Raw genomic sequence first — 19,398 nt, 5'->3', positions numbered from 1 at the left:
TCATTCCAGTGAGAATTATTCTTCAGGGACTGACTAATCTACATCTGAATAGATTAGATAGATGCCTATTACTGGGCTAAAGTCAATTATACTGCCTTTTTTCCCCTCTGAAAATCTTATGAGGTCAAGGTGGAGTGATGTTAACACAACATCTTTTCAGTTATTTGCTAGCCAGAAGGCCTAGCATAGAGCACAGAACTACATCCTGTGTCTCTTGGAAACATGTAGGGCTGCTATTTAGCCAACACATACCAGTACTATTGTACTGGTTGTTTGTTGCTAGCTTCCACTGTGATTGTTTGGCGCAGTGCCATACTGGTTGTGAGATGTTTGGATTATCACTCCTGGGAACACCAAAGGGTAAGCTAAAAAGACTGAGTAACTCTAGAAAATAACTTGCACAGTCCACAGGATATTTTGCTAATTACCCAGCAGAAAGAAGATTAGCATTTAGCCTTACTTGGTTTCCTGCTAAAATGGAATTCTGGAGTTTGCATGCATATTTTGACCTTAATTCCCTGCATTATTTTGAGTTTCTTTTATCATTCTGACTTTAGCAGGGTAATCCTCACAAATGCCATAAACATTCTTCTCTTCACTCAGGGTTCAGTGGAAAGGACCCTAATAATAGTAGGAAAACTAGTAATAGCTGCCATTTATTGAGAGCTCACTGTAATCACACAAGTGTAATCATTAAGTCTTTTTTTTTAAGTAACAGCTTTATTGAGATATAATTTGCATACCATGCAGTTCACCCATTTAAAGTATACAATTCAATGGTATTTAGTATATTCACAGTTATACAGCCATCACAATCAATTTTTGGACATTTTCATTAACTCCAAAGAAACCCTGCACCTTTGGTTATCATCTCTCAATACCCCCAACCTGCCCAGCTTTGGGCAACCACTGATCTACTTTCTGTCTCTATATAGATTTCCCTTTTCTGGATGTTTCATATAAATGGAATTAGACAATGTGTGGTCTTTTGTGTCTAGCTTCTTTCACTTAGCATGTTTTTGAGGTTATCCATGTCATAGCAGGTTATTAGTACTTCATTTCTTTTTATTGCCAAGTAATATTTCATTGCATATATACAACACATTTGGTTTACCCATCCATCAGTTGATAGATATTTGTATTGGTTCTACCTTTTGGTTATTGTGAATAGTGCTACTATGAACATTTGTGTATACCTTTTTGTTTGAACACTTGTTTTCAATTCTTTTATGTATATACTTAGGAGTGTGGTTGCTGGGTCATATGGTAATTCTGTGTTCCCATGCATTGAGGAACTGCCAAGCTGTATTCCATAGTGGCTACACCATTTTACCTTTCCTCCAGTAGTGTATTTACTCGAGGAAATGTAAAATGGTATAACCACTGTGTAGTGGTGGCAGTGTTTTGTTTTTGTTTTTGTTTTTCCTTGAGACAGAGTCTCACTCGTGTCACCCAGGCTGGAGTGCAATGGCGTGATCTCAGCTCACTGCAAACTCTGCCTCGCAGGTTCAAGCAATTCTCGTACCTCAGCCTCCCAAGTAGCTGGGATTACAGGCGCCCACCACCACACCTGGCTAATTTTTGTATTTTTAGTAGAGATGGGGTTTCACCATGTTGGCCAGACTGGTCTCAAACTCCTGACCTCAGATATTCCACCTGCCTCGGCCTCCCAGAGTGCTGGGATTACAGGAGTGAGCCACCATGCCCAGCTGGCAGTTTTTTTTTTTTTTTAATATGTATATGGCCATTGTGGTGGGTGTGAAGTGGTATCTCATTGTGGTTTTTAGGTTTGCATTTCTCTGACTAATGATGTTGAGCATCTTTTATGTGCTTATTGGCTATTTGATACTTCTTTGGAGGAATGTCTGTTTGGATCCTTTGCCCAGTTTTTATGCTTTTATTTCTTAATTTTTAAAATTTTATTTTTAATTGACATATAATAATTGTAAATAGTTATTGGTCTTTGTATTGTTGAGTTGTAAGAGTTCTTTATATATTTTAGATACAAGTCCCTGATCATATATGAGTTGCAAATATTTTCATCCATTTTTTGTGTTATCTTTTTCACTTTGTTGATGATGTCCTTTGAAGTACACAAATTTTTAATTCTGAAGAAGTCTAATTTATTTTTTCTTTTGTTTATGATTTTGATGTCATACCTAAGAAACCACTGCCAAATCCCAGGTCAAGAAAATTTATACCTGTTTACTTCTAAGAGTTTTAAAGTTTTAGCTCTTAACTTAGGGTTTTGATCTATTTTCAGTTAATTTTTGTTGGTGGTGTGTATTAGGAGCCTTAATTTCATTGTTTTGAGTGTGGATATCCAGTTTTTCCAGCACTATTTGTTGAGAAAACTAACCTTTCTTAGTTGTCTTGGCACCCTTGTGGGAAATCAATTGACCATAAATGTGTTTATATATGGACTCTTAATTTTATTCCATCAATCTATATGCCTCTCATTAACTATCATTATGCCAGTACCATATTGTCTTGATTATTGCAGCTTCATGTTGTGTTTTGAAATTGGGAAGTGTATTTTGGGAGGCCGAGGAGGGCGGATCACGAGGTCAGGAGATCGAGACTATCCTGGCTAACACGGTGAAACCCCGTCTCTACTAAAAAATACAAAAGAATTAGCCGGGCATGGTGGCGGGCGCCTGTAGTCCCAGCTACTTGGGAGGCTGAGGCAGGAGAATGGCGTGAACCTGGGAGTCGGAGCTTGCAGTGAGCCAAGACTGCGCCACTGCACTCCAGCCTGGGTGACAGAGCGAGACTCCGTCTCAAAAAAAAAAAAGAAAAAGAAAAAGAAATTGGGAAGTGTGACTCCTCCAAACTTTGTTCTTGTTTTTCAAGATTGTTTTGACTATTTTGGGCTCATTGCAATTCTATATAAATTTTAGAATCAGCTTGTCAGTTTCTACAAACAAGCTAGCTGGGATTCTTGTACAAATTGCCTTGGATCTGTGGATCAACTTAGGAAGTATTGATATGTCTTTTTTTCTTATTTATTTATTTATTTATTTATTTTTGAGACAGAGTCTTGCTCTGCCCAAGTAGCTGGGATTACAGGTGTGCGGCCACCACACCTGGCTTTTTTTTTTTTTTTTTGTATTTTTGTAGAGACAGGGTTTCACTATGTTGGGCAGGATGGTCTCAAACTCCCGACCTGAAGTGATCTGCCCACCTCAACTTCCCAAAGTGCTGGGATTACAGGCATGAGCTACTGTGCCCAGCCTGACATCTTAACAATATTAAGTTTTCTAATTCATGAATATGGATATCTATCTATTTAGATATTTAGTTTTTTCAATGGTTTTTACAGTTTCCAGAGTGTAAGTTTTATGTTTATTTTGTTAAATTTATTTCTAAGCATTTTCTTCTTGACACTATTGTAAATGGAATTGTTTACTTAATTTCATTTTCAGATTATTCATTGCAAGTATATAGAAACACATTTGGTTTTTGTATATTGATTTTGTGTCCTGGAATCTTGATGAAGATGTTCATTCTAATAGTTTCTGTGTGTATTCCTTAAGATTTTCTCTATATAAGATCATGTCATCTGTGAATACAGATAGTTTTACTTTTCCAAACTGGATGCCTTTTATTTAGTTTTCTTGCCTACTTTCCCTGGCTACAACCTCTAGTACAATGTTGAATAGAAGTATCAAGAGTTGGACATTCTTGTTTTCTCCCTGATCTTAGGGGGAAAGTATCAGTCTTTCACCATCAAGTACGATGTTAGCTTTGGGTTTTTTGTAGATGCCCTTTGTCAGGTTGAGGAACCTCCCTTGTATTCCTTGTTTGTTAAGTGCTTTTTATCATGAAAGAGGGTTAGATTTTGTCAAATGATTTTCCTGGATCTTTTGAGATGATCATGTAGTTTTTGTTTTCTATTCCATTAATATGATGTAGTACACAAATTGAGTTTTGGGTGTTAAATTAATCTCGCATTCCTGGGATAAATCCCACTTGGTTGTGGTGTATAATCCTTTTATATGTTGCTGGATTTGGTTTGCAGTATTTGGCTGAGGATTTTTGTATTTATATTCATAAGAGGTATCGGTCTGTAGTTTTCTAGTGGTGTCTGTCTGTTTTTGGTATCGGAGTAATACCGACCTCATAGAATGAGTTAGAAACTTCCCACTTTTTGTATTTCTTGGAAGAGTTAATGAAGAACTGGTATTAATTGTTTAAATGCTTGGATAGAATTGAAGCCATTTGGGCCTGGACTTTACTTTGTGAGTAGTTTTTGATTATTGATTTGATATCTTGTTATAGGTCTATTCAGATTTTCTGTTTTCTTCTTGAGTCAGTTTTGGTAGTTTGTGTCTTCCTAGGAATTTGTCCATTTCATCTCAATTAACTAATTTATCGACATTCAGTTGTTTATAACGTTCCTTTAAGCGTTTTTGAGCATATTAATTTGTTGAATCTTCACAATAAGCCTACGAAGGAGACAGTGTGATCCCCATTTTATAGGTGGAAAAAACTGAAGCACAGAGAGTTAACTTGCCCAAGGTCACCCAGTAAGTAAGTGGAGGAGTCAGGATTTGAATCCAGGCAGTCTAGCTCCAGAGTGCATGTTCTTACCATAGCTAGACTATCTAAAGATCTTCTCTAAAAGTTATCAGGAGGGACCTGGACTCTATCTGGTCAAGCAGAACCTTTTGAAGCGCTTTTTTTTCCTTAACAAATCAGTTGGTTTTCATTCTGTTCCCAGATTTGTACAACTATCACCACTATCTAATTTTAGAACTTTTTCAACACCCCCCGTCCACTAAATCCATACCTATTAGGAGTTCCTTTCCCTTCCCAACCCCCCTTTCTACTCCTACCACTGTCCCAACTTCAGGAAACCACTAGTCTACTTTCTGCTATGGATATACCTCTATGGATATGTCCATTCTGCATATTTCATATTGAACTAAGTCATATCATATCTGGTCTTTTGAAGGTATTTACTCCTGCTGAGACTGGTGATTATATCTGCCTAAAATTCTCTCTCTTCTTATTCTGATCTTTAGTCTTCCTGTGATTTGGTTTCACCAGATTCATCACTCTAATTGAATATACAATCCTATTCAAAACAAAGCTTTGCATCTGACACATGTGACAAGTTTTTATTTTGAGCTTTTTATTACCTCCATTGGGAAAGCATCTCCTTAATAGCCCAGAGTGAGGGGAATGTAGTTAGATACTACCAATGTTAATTATCAGCCCAGCTCTCTCATTAGCCTTCAAACAATGTTAATTTCAACCTGAAGTTTACCAGATGCGTTGGGTTGATAGACAAAGACAAATGCAGCTAGTGAAGGAGACTGATGTATGAACAGATAACTCATACAATGTGATAAGTATTATAATAAAAGCCTTTTTATGTAAGGTAATGAAGCATATATAAGAAAGCGTAACATGAATTTCAATGGAAAAATTATAGAAAAGTATAGGGATCTAGGCCATAGAAACTATACAGCATACTACTTAAGTTGATTCACCATGGTACCTATTGATTTTGTCCCTCTAATCTGTCTTATGGGGTTGAAACCTCTTCCCCTTTCATACCTTTAGTAAATATAGCAACAAAAGGAAATGGTAGGTGAGGATTCTAGGAACTACATTTTTCTTACCCAGACATTGTTTCCTTCACAGGCATAAGCTGGAAGTCACACCAGTAGTAGCCTCTACTACCGTAGTACCAAACATTATGGAGAAACCACTCATTCCAGACATATCCAACACCTCCAAAACACCCAACACTGAGGAGGCATCTCTCTTCAGAAAGCCATTAGTTTTAAAAGAGGAACCCACTATTGAGGATAAAACCCTTATCAATAAGTCATTATCTTTAAAGAAGTGCTCAAATCATGGGGAGTTGTCCCTATTGGAAAAGCCACAGTCCCTGCAGGAGGAGAGTGGCAGTGATGATGAGTTTGTTATAGAGCCAATGACTTTTAAGAAGACACATAAAACTGAGGAGGCAGCCATCACCAAGAAGACATTATCCTTAAAGAAGAAGATGTGTGCAAGTCAGGGGAAGCAGTCCTGCCAGGAAGAGTTGTTGGCTTTGCAGGATGTCAATACTGAAGAGGATTTCTTCCTTATGGAGTCAATGAGTTTTAAGAAGAAGGCTAAAACTGAGGAGTCAATCCCAATCCATAAGCTATCATCTTTAAAGAAGAAATGTACCATTTATGGGAAGATGTGCCACTTTAAGAAGCCACCAGTATTGCAGACAACCATCTCCGGAGCGATGTCCTCCATTAAGAAGCCATTGTCCTTTAAGAAGAAGCCTACCACTGAGAAGGTGACCCTTTTCCAAGAGCTATCTGTATTTCAAGAGAAGCACACCACTGAGCATGAGATGTCCATCTTGAAGACATCATTGACCTTGCAGAGGACCAACTTTAAAGAGGATTCCCTTGTTAAGGAGCCATTAGCCTTTAAGAAGAAGCCTAGCACTGAGGAGGGAATCATGATGCCATTAATATTAAAGGAGCAGCGCATGACTGAGGGGAAGAGGTCTTGCCTGAAGCCATTAATAGTGCAGGCGATCACCTCTGGAGAGAAGTCGCTCATTACAAAGCCATTGTCCATTAAAGAAAAGCCATCTACTGAGAAGGAGTCCTTTTCCGAGGAACCATCTGCAATGCAAGAGAAGCATATCACTCAGGAGGAAGTTTCCATCTTAAAGGAGCCCTCATCCTTGCTAAAGTCTCCAACCGAAGAGTCACTTTTTGATAAGACTTTGACTTTTACAAAGAAGTGTACCATTGAGGAGGCACCCTCCACCAAGAAGCCTTTAATTTTAAAGAGGAAGCACACCACTCAGGGGGCAATGTCCCACTTGAAGAAACCACTAGTATTACAGACCACCTCTGGAGAGAAGTCACTTATTATGGAGCCACTGTCCTTTAAAGAAGAAAAAGTGTCTTTAAAGAAAAAGTGTACCATACAAGCGATGTCCATCTGTCCAGAACTGTTGGACTTTCAGGATATGATTGGTGAAGATAAGAATTCTTTCTTTATGGAGCCAGTGTCATTTAGGAAGAACCCTACAACTGAGGAGACAGTACTTACCAAGACATCATTGTCTGTACGGAAAAAGAAAATTACTCAGGGGAAGATGTCCCACTTAAAGAAGCCACTGTTCTTACAGAAGATCATTTCCAAGGAGGAGTCACTCTCTAAGAAGCTATTGCCCTTTACGATGAAATCTACAACTGAAGAAAAGTTCCTCTTCCAGGAACCATCTACATTGAAAGAGAAGCACACCACCTTGCAGGAAGTGTCCCTCTCAAAAGAGTCATTGGCCATCCAGGAGAAGACTATCACTGAGGAGGAATTCTCTCAGGAACTATTTTCATTGCATGTTAAGCATACCAACAAAAGTGAGTCCCTCTTCCAGAAGGCTTTGGTCTTGCAAGAGAAGACTGATACCAAAGAGGATTCCTTGAAGAAGCTGTTGGCCTTGCAGGAGAAAAGCACCACGGAAGAAGAGTCCTTTATCAATAAGCTATTGGTTCTGAAGAAGGAGCTTTCTGCTGAGGCAGCCACAAACATAGAGATGCAATTATCTTTAAAGGAGCAGTCCACTGCTCAGGGAGAAGTGTTCCTCCTGAAGAAGCAGTTGGCTTTGAATGAGAACATCAGTGAAGAGGAGTTCCTTATTAAGCAGCCACTGGCCTTGGAGGGATATCCCAGCATTGAGGAGGGGGAGGCCCTCTTCAAGAAGCTTTTGGCCATGCAAGAGGAGCCCAGCATTGAGAAGGAGGCTGTCCTCAAGGAGCCCACTATTGACAAAGAAGTTCACTTTAAGGAACCTTTGGCCTTGCAGGAGGAGCCCAGCATTGAGAAGGAGGCTGTCCTCAAGGAGCCCACTGTTGACAAAGAAGCTCACTTTAAGGAAACTTTGACCTTGCAGGAGAAGCCCAGCATTGAGCAGGAGACCCTCCTCAAAAAGCCATTAGCCTTGCAGATGTCTACCATCAATGAGGCATTCCTCTTAGAAGATATGATAGCTCTGAATGAGAAACCCACCACTAGGAAGGAGTTGTCCTTCAAGAAGCCATTAGCCTTACAAGAGAGTCCCACCTACAAGAAAGACACCTTTCTCAAAACATTCTTGATTCCCCAAGTTGGAACCAGCCCAAATGTGTCTGGCACTGCCCCTGAATCCATAACAGGCAAGTCCAGCATTGCTACCATGACCAGCATGGGCAAATCTGGTACCATCAATGAGGCATTCCTCTTCGAAGATATGATAACTCTGAATGAAAAACCCACCACTGGGAAGGAGTTGTCCTTCAAGGAGCCATTGGCCTTACAAAAGAGTCCCACCTGCAAGGAAGACACCTTTCTGGAAACATTCTTGATCCCCCAAGTTGGAACCAGCCCATATGTGTCTAGCACCACTCCTGAATCCATAACAGGCAAGTCCAGCATTGCTACCATGACCAGCGTGGGCAAGTCCAGTACCACCACCGAGTCCAGTGCATGTGAATTTGCTTCTGATAAACCTTTCTCACCACAGGCCAAGGGACCACCAAAGGAGGTATTCATCTCTCTTTCTTCTTAAATTAGATAAAGTGTTCTTTGATATCCTGGACGTGGCTGCTAGCAAAGTGGTTTTTTTTTTTTTTTTCCTTCCTAAGCAGTTGAGCCATATACAGTAAGTTATTGAGAGTATCCCTCTACCTAGTGAGAGGGTGATATTTCTTGGGTTTACTTCTGGTTTTATTTAATGATAGGTGATGCAGAATCATCTCTTCTCACCGTTTATAGCCTGAGGTTACCCATGATATGGAATATATTTCCCAGGTTCTTTGGCATTTTTCTCTTAAATCAAGTTGGCATTGTAGAATGTCTTGACTTCCTGATTGGCACAGTGATCTAAGCAATCAGAAAGTATTTATTCCAGTAATACCACAAGGGTCTGGACTGCTGTGCTATATACTTGGGCTTTGCAGTAGTGGCCAGGTAATTTCATTCAGGAAATCGCCTTTCTTAGTAATTGTAATTTGCATCACAATGGGCTTTGGTTAAAAAAAAATGGGCAAAGTTCATAGGAGCATCTCCCAAGAAATGTGGTCTTTACATTGTAAATTTGAATAATGAAGGGATGATATGTAGCAGGCAGGAGGAGAAATGTCCTTTTTGTAGTAAAACAACCTGGGTAAAGGTATATAGAAGGAAGGAAAAGACTACCAAGATGAATTGGGCCAGATCAAAGCATTGACATAATTAGGGACCTAAGAAGACCGGTAACACAGCTGAAATAGTAAAATAAGAATGTCCATCTTGGAGAATCTTGAGCTTACCTATAAAAAGGGTCCCTTGTTCCTAGGGCAGCGAAGGTAATATGCAACAAAGACTAGGCATTTCTTGATCACTGGACCATATGAGGATTGCACGGCCAAGGAGTACTGTGTTGTGGCCCAACATATACAAGGCTTGAGACACCTTAGCAGAAGAAGACAGTGGAGAGAAAGGAGTAATCCTTGATATGTATGTGCTAAGTCTTCCTTGGAATAATTCTCCTCGTAATATATCTTTTTGGTGATTTCTAAGCAGATAACGCCTTGGGAAGATATTGACAAGGACAGCAGTGATCCAAGTTTCAACCCAATATATGCCAAGGAAATCTTCAGTTACATGAAAGAGAGAGAGGTATGTAGGTTTCTTGAGTTCGGGGGTGGGCAATGATTTCTAGTTTTCATTTCCTCATCATTCCATCCTTCAGTATGCAAGTTGAAAGGGTTGGTAATAATGATGATAAAAATAATAATAGTAACAACTAACATATTAGTAGCTTTCTGTGAGTTGGATATTGTACTAACAGATTTGTAGATATTATCTTAATTCTCTCAGTGACTTCATGATGGTAGGCATTATTATCTCCCTCTTACAGATAGAGGAAACTGCCCAGAGTCATGTAAGTGGTATATGGTAGAGCTGGGATATGAGCTAAAGTCTGATTACCTTGAAGACCATAATCCTGTACATCTAATTGCTAAGAAGACAGTCTTAGACACAAACATGGTCAAGTAGTCTCTGAGTGGCTGTTCTTAGAGATCTTTTTCCTTCCTTATGCATGTTTCTGGCATTGTATGCAAAATCGTATTCTTTGTTTCATCTCTCCAAACTGGTGAAATTTTCTTTCTCCTTTGAAATCTGCCAGTCTCCTTTACCACTAATATTCATCAATTCCAAAGTTTCTTCTCTCTCTCTCAACAGAATAGATGGGACCAGGATTATCTACCAAGTAGAATTTTTAGCAGGTCATGTATAAGAGGGTGGGTGGATGGAAACCCACCTACAGATCCACCTACAGATCCACCTATCCTCTTTATAGAGAGAGTGCAATTGATTAACTGACTCCAAAGCCCACACTTTTTCTGGCATACCTAAGTAAGGGACATCTTTGTTATAATAAAAGTGTGAGCCTTGGTTCAGCAGTATCAGTTTCACTTGAGATCTTGTTAGAAATGCAGATACCTAGCCCCATCCCAGACCTTCTAAATCAGAAGCTGAAGTTTTACATGATCCCCAAGTAGTGCATATGTATGTTACAGTTTGAGAAGTACTCTTCTACATAGCATGGTATTGTACTTTAGATTGAATTGCAAAGAAGGGGCTGAGCCTTTTTGGCATTTGTCTACAGCTATAGGTATGTTTCTGCCCTTATTCCCCCTGGATTCTTCAATATCCACTCTGACACTTGAATATCACATGTGTCTATTTCCCAAAGGGTAACTGCAACTTGCCTGGAAAAGGATACTTTGATCTGCCCCTATCTAATACCAGTTGAAAATAAGGTGTTAGAACTATGAGGGAGAAGTTAATTGTTAAGTTACAATTTTGAACTACAAGAAGAGTTTATTTATTAACATTTCTTTCTCATCGATGCCAGGAACAGTTCATACTTACAGATTACATGAACGAGCAGATTGAAATCACCAGTGACATGAGGGCCATTCTTGTGGACTGGTTGGTGGAGGTGCAGGTAAGCCTGACAACTCCTGCTTTAAGGAGCTGCTGTTCTCTTTCTCATTCAGGGCTGCCAGGCCAAAAGCATGGTAAAAATGTACTGGGTCTATAGAGTTGAATAAGCCGTGGTTCCTGCCCTCAAGGAGCTCATGATTTAAGAGGCAAGATACTGTGAGAACTAATTGTAAGGAGAGACTGTTTCTAGAAAAGGCAGTGACGGTATGGTCATTTTATCATTCTTAAAGTCTTGTAAAAGTGATTTAGTCTTAAAGTCTTGTAAAAGTGTATCTAGTGATTTGGATTGGAGTCGATGACAAAGTCTTTCAAGCTTTGGGTGGAATGGATAATAGGAAGTACAGTGCGGCACAGGACATCACAGGTAGCTCTTTGCCCAAGGTTAGACATTGAGGGAATACTGCTATGAATACTTAGTTATTATTTTATACTAAGGAAGGAGAGCCCAGAGTAGTACATAGCATATAGTGGGGGTTCAGTAAGTATTTGTTGAATGAATGGAATTGAAAGAATTGCCATGTAGTTTGCAAGGAAACATACAGCATGGTCAGTCTATGCCTAGCAGTCTTAGTATGTAATTAGGAAGAAAAGACAATATAGTTTTATATCCTTTGTTAAGTATCAGAGGAGTGGTTCAGGCTCATTTTAGAGTGACAGACCAAGGAATTGTAGTGGACACAGTGTATCTGAACATCAGAAAAGCATGAAAATGTCTCTCCTCTTATGAAAATGGTAGAGAACAGTAAATCAGATAAGAGTAAAATATGGGTAGATCTTAAATAAGTGAAATAGAGCCCAAAGATTGCTTATCATTGCCAAGCTGGAAAGAAATTTCTAGTGACTGCCATTGGACTTTGTTCTGCTTAACATTCTCATTAGTGATGTAAATGAGAACAGAGAAGATGTATTCATTAAATTCCTAGATGGCATGAAACTAGGAGTAGGAATAGGAAATAAATGGCTTACAGAGAAAAAATATCTCTGCCAGCTGGAATGATGAACTAAATATTTTTATTTAAAGTTTTTATTATTGCATAAAAATGTACATTATAGCAAAAAGAAGTTATAATTACCTGTGATCCCACAACCCTAAACTGCTGTTCTCATTTGTTTGCATATATTATCTCCCCATCTTAAACAGTGGTTATCCATTAGGGGTGCACCTCAGAATCAGATGCCCAGGTCCTATTCTGGACTTATCCAATCAGAATTGTGGGGATGTGGCCCAGGCACACATATTTTTATAAAGCTCCACAAGTTATGTTAATGTATACCCTTGAAAGAGAATCTCAGTTCTAGAAAATACCATATTGTTTTCATAACTGTAGTTATATGTAGTGCTTTTATAACTCTTTGGGTTTTTTATTTTAAAATAACCAAATAACAAAAATGACTTTTTGGATATACAGTTCCATAAAATTTTAACATTTGTTTTGAAATAATGGATTCATAAGAAATTGAAAAAAAAGGACAAAGAGAGCTTGTATACCCTTCACCCTAGTTTATCCCGAAGATGACATCTGACATAACTATAGTATAGTGTCATGGTCAGGAAATGGACTTTGTTATAATCCACAGACCTTGTTTAGATTTCAGCAATTTTACATGCACTCATTTGGGGGTGTGTATAGTCTATTTGATCACATGTGTAAATAAATATTTAGTCTATTTTCTTCACGTGTTAATTTTGTAATCACTACCATAGTTAAGATACAGAATTGTTCCATCGCCATAAGGATCCCTCATGCCACTTTTTGTTAGCCACAACTATCTCCCTTCCCTCTCCTTCTTGTCCCTGACAAATTATTTGTTTTCCATCTCTATAATTTTGTCATTTCATGAATGTTATATAAATGGAATCATACAGTGTATAGCCTTTTGAGCTTGGTGTTTACTACTCACCATAATTCCCTTGAGATCCATACAAGTTGTGTGTATGAATAGTTCATTCCTTTTTGTTGCTAAGTAGTATTCCATGGTACAGATGTACCACGGTAATATAGTTTGGCTGTGTCCACACCCAAATCTTATCTTGAATTATAGCTCCCATAATCCCCACGTGTTGTGGGAGGGACCCAGTGGGAGGTAAGTGCATCACGGGGGTGGGTTTTTCCCATGTTGTTCTTGTGATAGTGGATATGTCTCACGAGATCAGATGGTTTTATAAAAGGCAGTTCTCCTACACACACTCTCTTGCCTGCCACCATGTAAGATGTGCCTTTGCTGCTCCGTCACCTTTCGCCATGATTGTGAGGCCTCCACAGCCATGTGGAGCTGTGAGTCCATTAAACCTCTTTTTCTTTATAAATTACCCAGTCTCAGGTATTTCTTCATAGAGGTATGAAAATGGACTAATACACATGGTATGTTTAACCATTCACCTACTGAAGGACTTTTGGGTTGTTACTAGTTTTTAACTATTAAGAATAAAATTACTATGAATATTTGAATACAGGTTTTTTGTGAATATAGTTTTTATTTCTCTGGGATTAATACTGAAGAGTGTGACAGTTCTATTAATTTTTAGCATATGTATAGATTTGCATAACCACCACTAGGATTAGGAAATAGAACAGTTTGATCATGCCATAAAAACTTCCTTATGTTAATCTGTTTAGAGTCACACCTACCTCCCTAACTTCTGGAAACCACTGATCTATTCTCTATCTTTGCCTTTTCAAGAATATTGTATAAATGATTTGCATTATATGTAACCTTATGAGACTGGCTTCTTTCATTCAGTATGATGCCTTTAAGATTTATTCAAGTTGTTGCAGATATCATTAATTCATTCTTTTTATTGCTGAGTGGTATTCTATGGTTCGGATATATCACAGTTTATCCATTCTCCTGTGGAAGCATATTTAGTTTGTTTCCAGATTTTGATGACTGTGAAAAAAACTGTACATTAATGTACAGGTTTTTATGTGAAGATATGTTTTAATTTCTAATGTCAGCACACAGGAGTGGGATCGTTGGGACATATGATAAGTGTATGTTTAACTTAATTAGAAATTGCCACAGAGTGGCTGTGCATCTTGTATTCTCACCTCCAGTGCATGAGAGTTCTGGTTGCTCTGCATTCTTGTCAGCACTTGGTTTTGCTAGTACTTTATTTTAACCATCTAATAGTTATATAGAGGAATCTCCTCATAGTTTTAATTTTTATTTCCTTAAGTTCTAATAATGTTGACAGCCATACTTATCATGCATATATCCTCTTTGATGAAATGTCTGTTCAAGTCTTTTCCCAGTTATAAATAGGTTAGTTCATTTCCTTAGTGTCAAGTTATGAGAGTTCTTTACATATTCTGGATACAAATCCTGTGTTGGATATGTGATTTATAAGTATATCCTCTCAGTCTGTAGTTTTTCTTTCTCTTACCAGTGTCTTTCCCAGAGCAAAAGTTTTTAATTTTGATAAAGTCCAGTTTATCAATGCTTTCTTTATGGATTGTACTTACTTCTAAGAACTCTTTGCCTAAACCTAGGTCAGGAATATTCTCTCTCTCTCATGTGTGTGTGTGTGTGTGTGTGTGTGTGTGTGTGTGTGTGTGTATTTAAATTTATTTATTTATTTATTTGTGTTTGTTTATTTATTTATTTATTTATTTTTGAGACAGAGTTTTGCTCTTGTTGCCCAGGCTGGAGTGCAATGGCATGGTCTCAGCTTACTGCAACCTCCACCTCCCGGGTTCAAGCGATTCTCCTGCCTTAGCCTTCCAAGTAACTGGGATTACAGGCGCCTGCCACCATGCCCAGCTAATTTTTTAATTTTTAGTAGAGATGAAGTTTCACTATGTTGGCCAGGCTGGTCTCAAACTCCTGACCTCAGGTGATCCGCCTGCCTCGGCCTCCCAAAGTGCCAGGATTACAGGCATGAGCTACTGTGCCCGACTTCTTTCCTATATTTTATCTAAAAGGTTTATAGTTTTACATGTTACATTAAATCTATAGTCCATTTTTAGTTAATTTTTGTATAAGGTGTGAGATTTAAGTGAGGGTTCTTTTTTTGCATATGAATGTCTAATTGTTCTAACACCACGTGTTAGAATTAAAAACTAGGCAGGGCGCGGTAGCTCAAGCCTGTAATCCCAGTACTTTGGGAGGCCTAGACGGGCGGATCACGAGGTCAGGAGATCGAGACCATCCTGGCTAACACGGTGAAACCCCGTCTCTACTAAAAAATACAAAAAACTAGCCGGGCGAGGTGGCGGGCGCCTGTGGTCCCAGCTACTCTGGAGGCTGAGGCAGGAGAATGGCGTAAACCCGGGAGGCGGAGCTTGCAGTGAGCTGAGATCCGGCCACTGCACTCCAGTCTGGGCGACAGAGCGAGACTCCGTCTCAAAAAAAAAAAAAAAGAAAAACTATACTTTCTTCATGGAATTGTTTTTGCACCTTGCTAAAAACAGTTTTTATCGGTCTATACCAATATTCTGTTTCCTTTATCTCTGTGTCTCTTCCTTCACCAATATCACACTGTCTTTATTTCTGTAGTTTTATAGTTAGTCTTAAAACTGGATATTGTGATATTTTCAACTCCATTTTTTTTTTTTTTTTTAAACTGGCCGGGAATGGTGGCTCATGCCTGTAATCCCAACACTTTGGGAGGCTGAGGCAGGTGGATCATGAGGTCTGGAGTTTGAGACCAGCCTGACCAACGTGGTGAAACCCCCATCTCTACTAAAAATACAAAAATTAGCCAGGTGTGGTGGCACGCACGTGTAATCCCAGCTACTCAGGAGGCTGAGGCAGGAGAATCGCTTGAACCCGGGAGGCGGAGATTACAGTAAGCCAAGATCGTACCACTGCACTCCAGCCTGGGCAATAGAGCGAGACTCCATCTCAAAACAACAACAACAACAACACAAAACAAAAAAACACCTGTTTTAGCTATTCTAGTTCCTTTGCCTTTATAAATTTTAGAATCAGTTTATATCTTAAAAATATTTCTAGGAGTTTAATTGGAATTGAGATATATTTTGTGCCGAAAAGAGTTAAAATAATAGGCCTGATACTGCTGTCCCTAGAAAGGTCTATTTTAAAGGTTGGCCCTTGGCTGGTAATCTGGCAACTTGGCCGGTAAGCAGTCCCTACACTGATGTAAAATTTTCCCAAATGATAATTGTGGCTTACTGTGCTTAAACTCTTTATGCAAACAGTGTGGTTTAGGCTGAACACCTGCTTTCCTTTTGGGAGTCTGGAACTTCAGAACATGCTAGGCACAGAGTATTTACTTGACCAGTTCCCAGTAAAATTTTGGGCACTGAGTGATAGTAAGCTTCCCTGGTAGACAACACTTTCCACGTATTGTCACAACTCGTTGCTAGAGGAATTAAGTGCATCCTGACGTGACTACTGACAGGACTCTTAGAAGCTTGCTTGTGGCTTTGTCCGGACTTTGCTCCATGTTTCTTATCCCTTTGCTGATTTTGCTTTGTATCCTTTCACTGAAATAAATCATAGTCATGAGTATGACTATATGCTGAGTCCTGTGAGCCCTCCTAGGAAATCACGGTGCTTGAGGGGGTGTTAGGGAACCCCAGTACACATCTATAGGTGAATTCAGATAGAATTGACGTGTTATTATGTTGAATCTTCCAACATATGGTATGTCTCTACATTTATTTAAATTTTCTTTGATTTATTTTTCTCATCATACAGATCCTATACATGTTTTGTTAGATTTAGAAAAAATATTTTCTTTTATTGAAGCTATTGTAAATGATGTTTTTTAAACTTAGCTTTCTATTTGTACATTGCCAGTGTGAAATACGGTTGATAGTTGTGTGTTGGCCTTGTATTCTGTGACTTTGCTAAAACTCGGGAGTTCTTTTTTTGTAGATTTCTTCGGGTTATCTACATAGATAATTGTGTCATCTGCAAATGGGGACTGTTTTATTTCTTCCTTTCTAATCTCCATGCTTTTTATTTCATTTTCATGTTTTATTATACTGCCTGAGACTTCCATTATGATGTTGATATAGAAGCAATAAGAATGGACAGCATTGCCTTGCTCCTGATCTTAGGAGGAAAGCATTGACTTTAACTATTAGTGTGATTTTAACTGTAGGACTTTTGTAAACACCTTTGATCAGGTTGAGAAAGTTACTTTCTATTTCTAGTTTGATGCTGTGTAATATATTTTTTATCATGAATAAATGTTGGACTTTGTCAAATGCTTTTTTCCTGCATCTATTGATATGATTTTTTTTTTGTTTTAGACTAATATAGTAAGTTACATCAATTGATCTTCAAAAATGGAAGCAACCTTATTTTTATATTCCTGAGATAAATCATATTTTGTCCTGGTATATTTTTCTTTTTATGTATTGCTGGATTTGATTTGCAATATTTTGTTGAGGATTTTTACATCTATGTTTATGATGGATGTTGGGATGTTGGTCTGTAGTGTTCTGGTTGGGTTTTTTGTTTGTTTGTTTTTTTGTTCTGGTATCAGAATAATAGTGATCTTGTAAAATAAGTTGGGAACTATCCCCAACCCTTCTGTTTTCTGGAAGGGATGTGTAGAACTGATGTCATTTCTTCTTTAAATGTTTGGTAGAATTTGCAAGTGAAAACATTGGAGCCTGGAGGGTTTTTTCCCCCAAAAGGTTTTCAGTGAAGAATATCACTTCTTTACTAGTTATAAGGTTATTTAAGTTATCTATTTCATATTGGTGACTTTTGGTAGTTTGCAGTTTTCAAGAACTTGGTCCCTTTCATCTAAGTTGTCGAATTTATGTGCATAGAGCTGCTCATAGTGTTCCCTCTTTCATTCCTGATACTGGTAATTTGTGTCTTCTCTTGTTTTGTTTGTCAGTCTTGCTAGAGGTTTGTTAATTTTATTCATCTTTCCAAAGAACCAGATTTTGGTTTCATCCATTTCTCCTTATTTTTCTGTTTTTAGTATTCTTCATATCTGCTCTAATTTTTATAGTTTTAAAAATAGTTTCCTTTCTTCTTGCTTATGGCTTAATTTCTTTATTATCCATGGTGATTTTCTGTGTACGAACTCTGTTACTGAGACAGGAGTACTGAAGTCTTCAATGATAATTGTGGATTTGTCTATTTCTAAGTTTTGTCATTTGTTGCTTTGTGTTTTTTGAAGTTCTGTTGTTAGAGGAACATACACATTTAGGATTATTATATCTTCTTTATATTTATTTCTGACTTTTTCTTCATATAACAATGGTTATATGATTGCAAACATCTTTCCTGTCAAACTGACATATTTCTATATCCATTTTGTTTGCAGTATGGTATTTCTCTTCTGTCATACCCATCCTGCTATTAATGGACATTTAGGTTATTTTCAAATATTGCTCTTTGAAATAACCCTGTAGTGAATATACATGTATGTGCATTTTTTGTAATTTTACTATTGTTTCTTTGGACCAAATGACTAGGAATAGCGTTATTAGATCAAAACATGCACATGAAAAATTTTTGTACATGTTGACAACTGTCCTGAAATGTCATGACCATTTATGCTTTTACCATTACTGAATGAAAATGCTTATTTTCCCATAATCTTATCAACACAAGAACTTATATTTTCTACCATCTGATAAGTGAAACATTTTAATGTGTTATTTTAGTTAGATGTACAGAAGCATTGGCATTTTAAGTAGTCAGGTTTATCAGTTCTTTCCCTTATAGCTTTAAGATTTGTTTCTTGCTTAGGAAAGTCATTAGTCCAGAATTATATAAATATTTCTCCAATTTTTTTCCTAGAATATTTATAGTTTCATTTCTACTTCTAAATCCTTAGTCTGTTTGGTGTCAGAATCTAAACACCTTTCTCCAATGATTATCCAGTTATTCTAACACCATGTATTTTCATTATACACTGGTTTGAAATGACACCTTTGTCATATATACTTCAGTTTGTTTGTAGTCTTTCCAGTTCTCCCATTGATCTATTTGTCCACTCTAACATCAGTAGTATGCTGTTTTTATTATTATGGCTTTGTAATATAGTTATTGCCTCTTTACTCATCTTTTATAAAATATTCCTGGTTGTTCTTGCATATTAAGTCTTCCAGGTGAGCTGTAGAATAATTTTGTCAAGTTTTCAAAAATAGTCCGTTAGGATTAATTCAGGAAAAATTCACAGACTTTATAATATCGAACTTACTAAGCCAGTTATGTTGTTTCTATTTACTTCCCAGGTATTTTGCAATTTCAAGTTTGAAAAAATTGTCTTCATGTTGGTCCCACTAACTTAAAAATGTTTTTCTTGAGTATTGAGAGTTTTTAAAATGTCATGAGTGTTATCCTTTTTCCAAGATTTATTGCGAGTTTATTGGGAAACAGTTGATTTCTTAATGTATTTTATGTTCATGTACTTTGCTGAAATTAGTCATGATTTGTTTAATTTACTCTTGGACT

The 19,398-nt window shown here is 37.8% G+C and overlaps 1 protein-coding gene across 2 annotated transcripts in view; it reads left to right on the top strand.

Annotated features, from left to right (window-relative positions):
* Positions 1 to 19,398, top strand: part of CCNB3 (cyclin B3) — an 84,324-nt gene that overhangs the window by 33,215 nt on the left and 31,711 nt on the right. The window contains exons 6-8 of one of the 2 annotated variants that reach the window (XM_026449789.1): positions 5,653 to 8,554; positions 9,574 to 9,669; positions 10,913 to 11,005. The exons of the other annotated variant lie outside the window; for it this stretch is intronic. Of the exons in view, the coding sequence (XP_026305574.1) occupies positions 5,653 to 8,554; positions 9,574 to 9,669; positions 10,913 to 11,005 (3,091 nt within the window). The remainder of the gene's footprint in view (positions 1 to 5,652; positions 8,555 to 9,573; positions 9,670 to 10,912; positions 11,006 to 19,398) is intronic. 2 annotated transcript variants of the gene reach the window in all.

Source organism: Piliocolobus tephrosceles, chromosome 12 (genome assembly GCF_002776525.5).
Source record: "Piliocolobus tephrosceles isolate RC106 chromosome 12, ASM277652v3, whole genome shotgun sequence".
Lineage (NCBI taxonomy): Eukaryota > Metazoa > Chordata > Mammalia > Primates > Cercopithecidae > Piliocolobus > Piliocolobus tephrosceles.
This window is presented reverse-complemented; position numbering and strand designations above follow the sequence as displayed.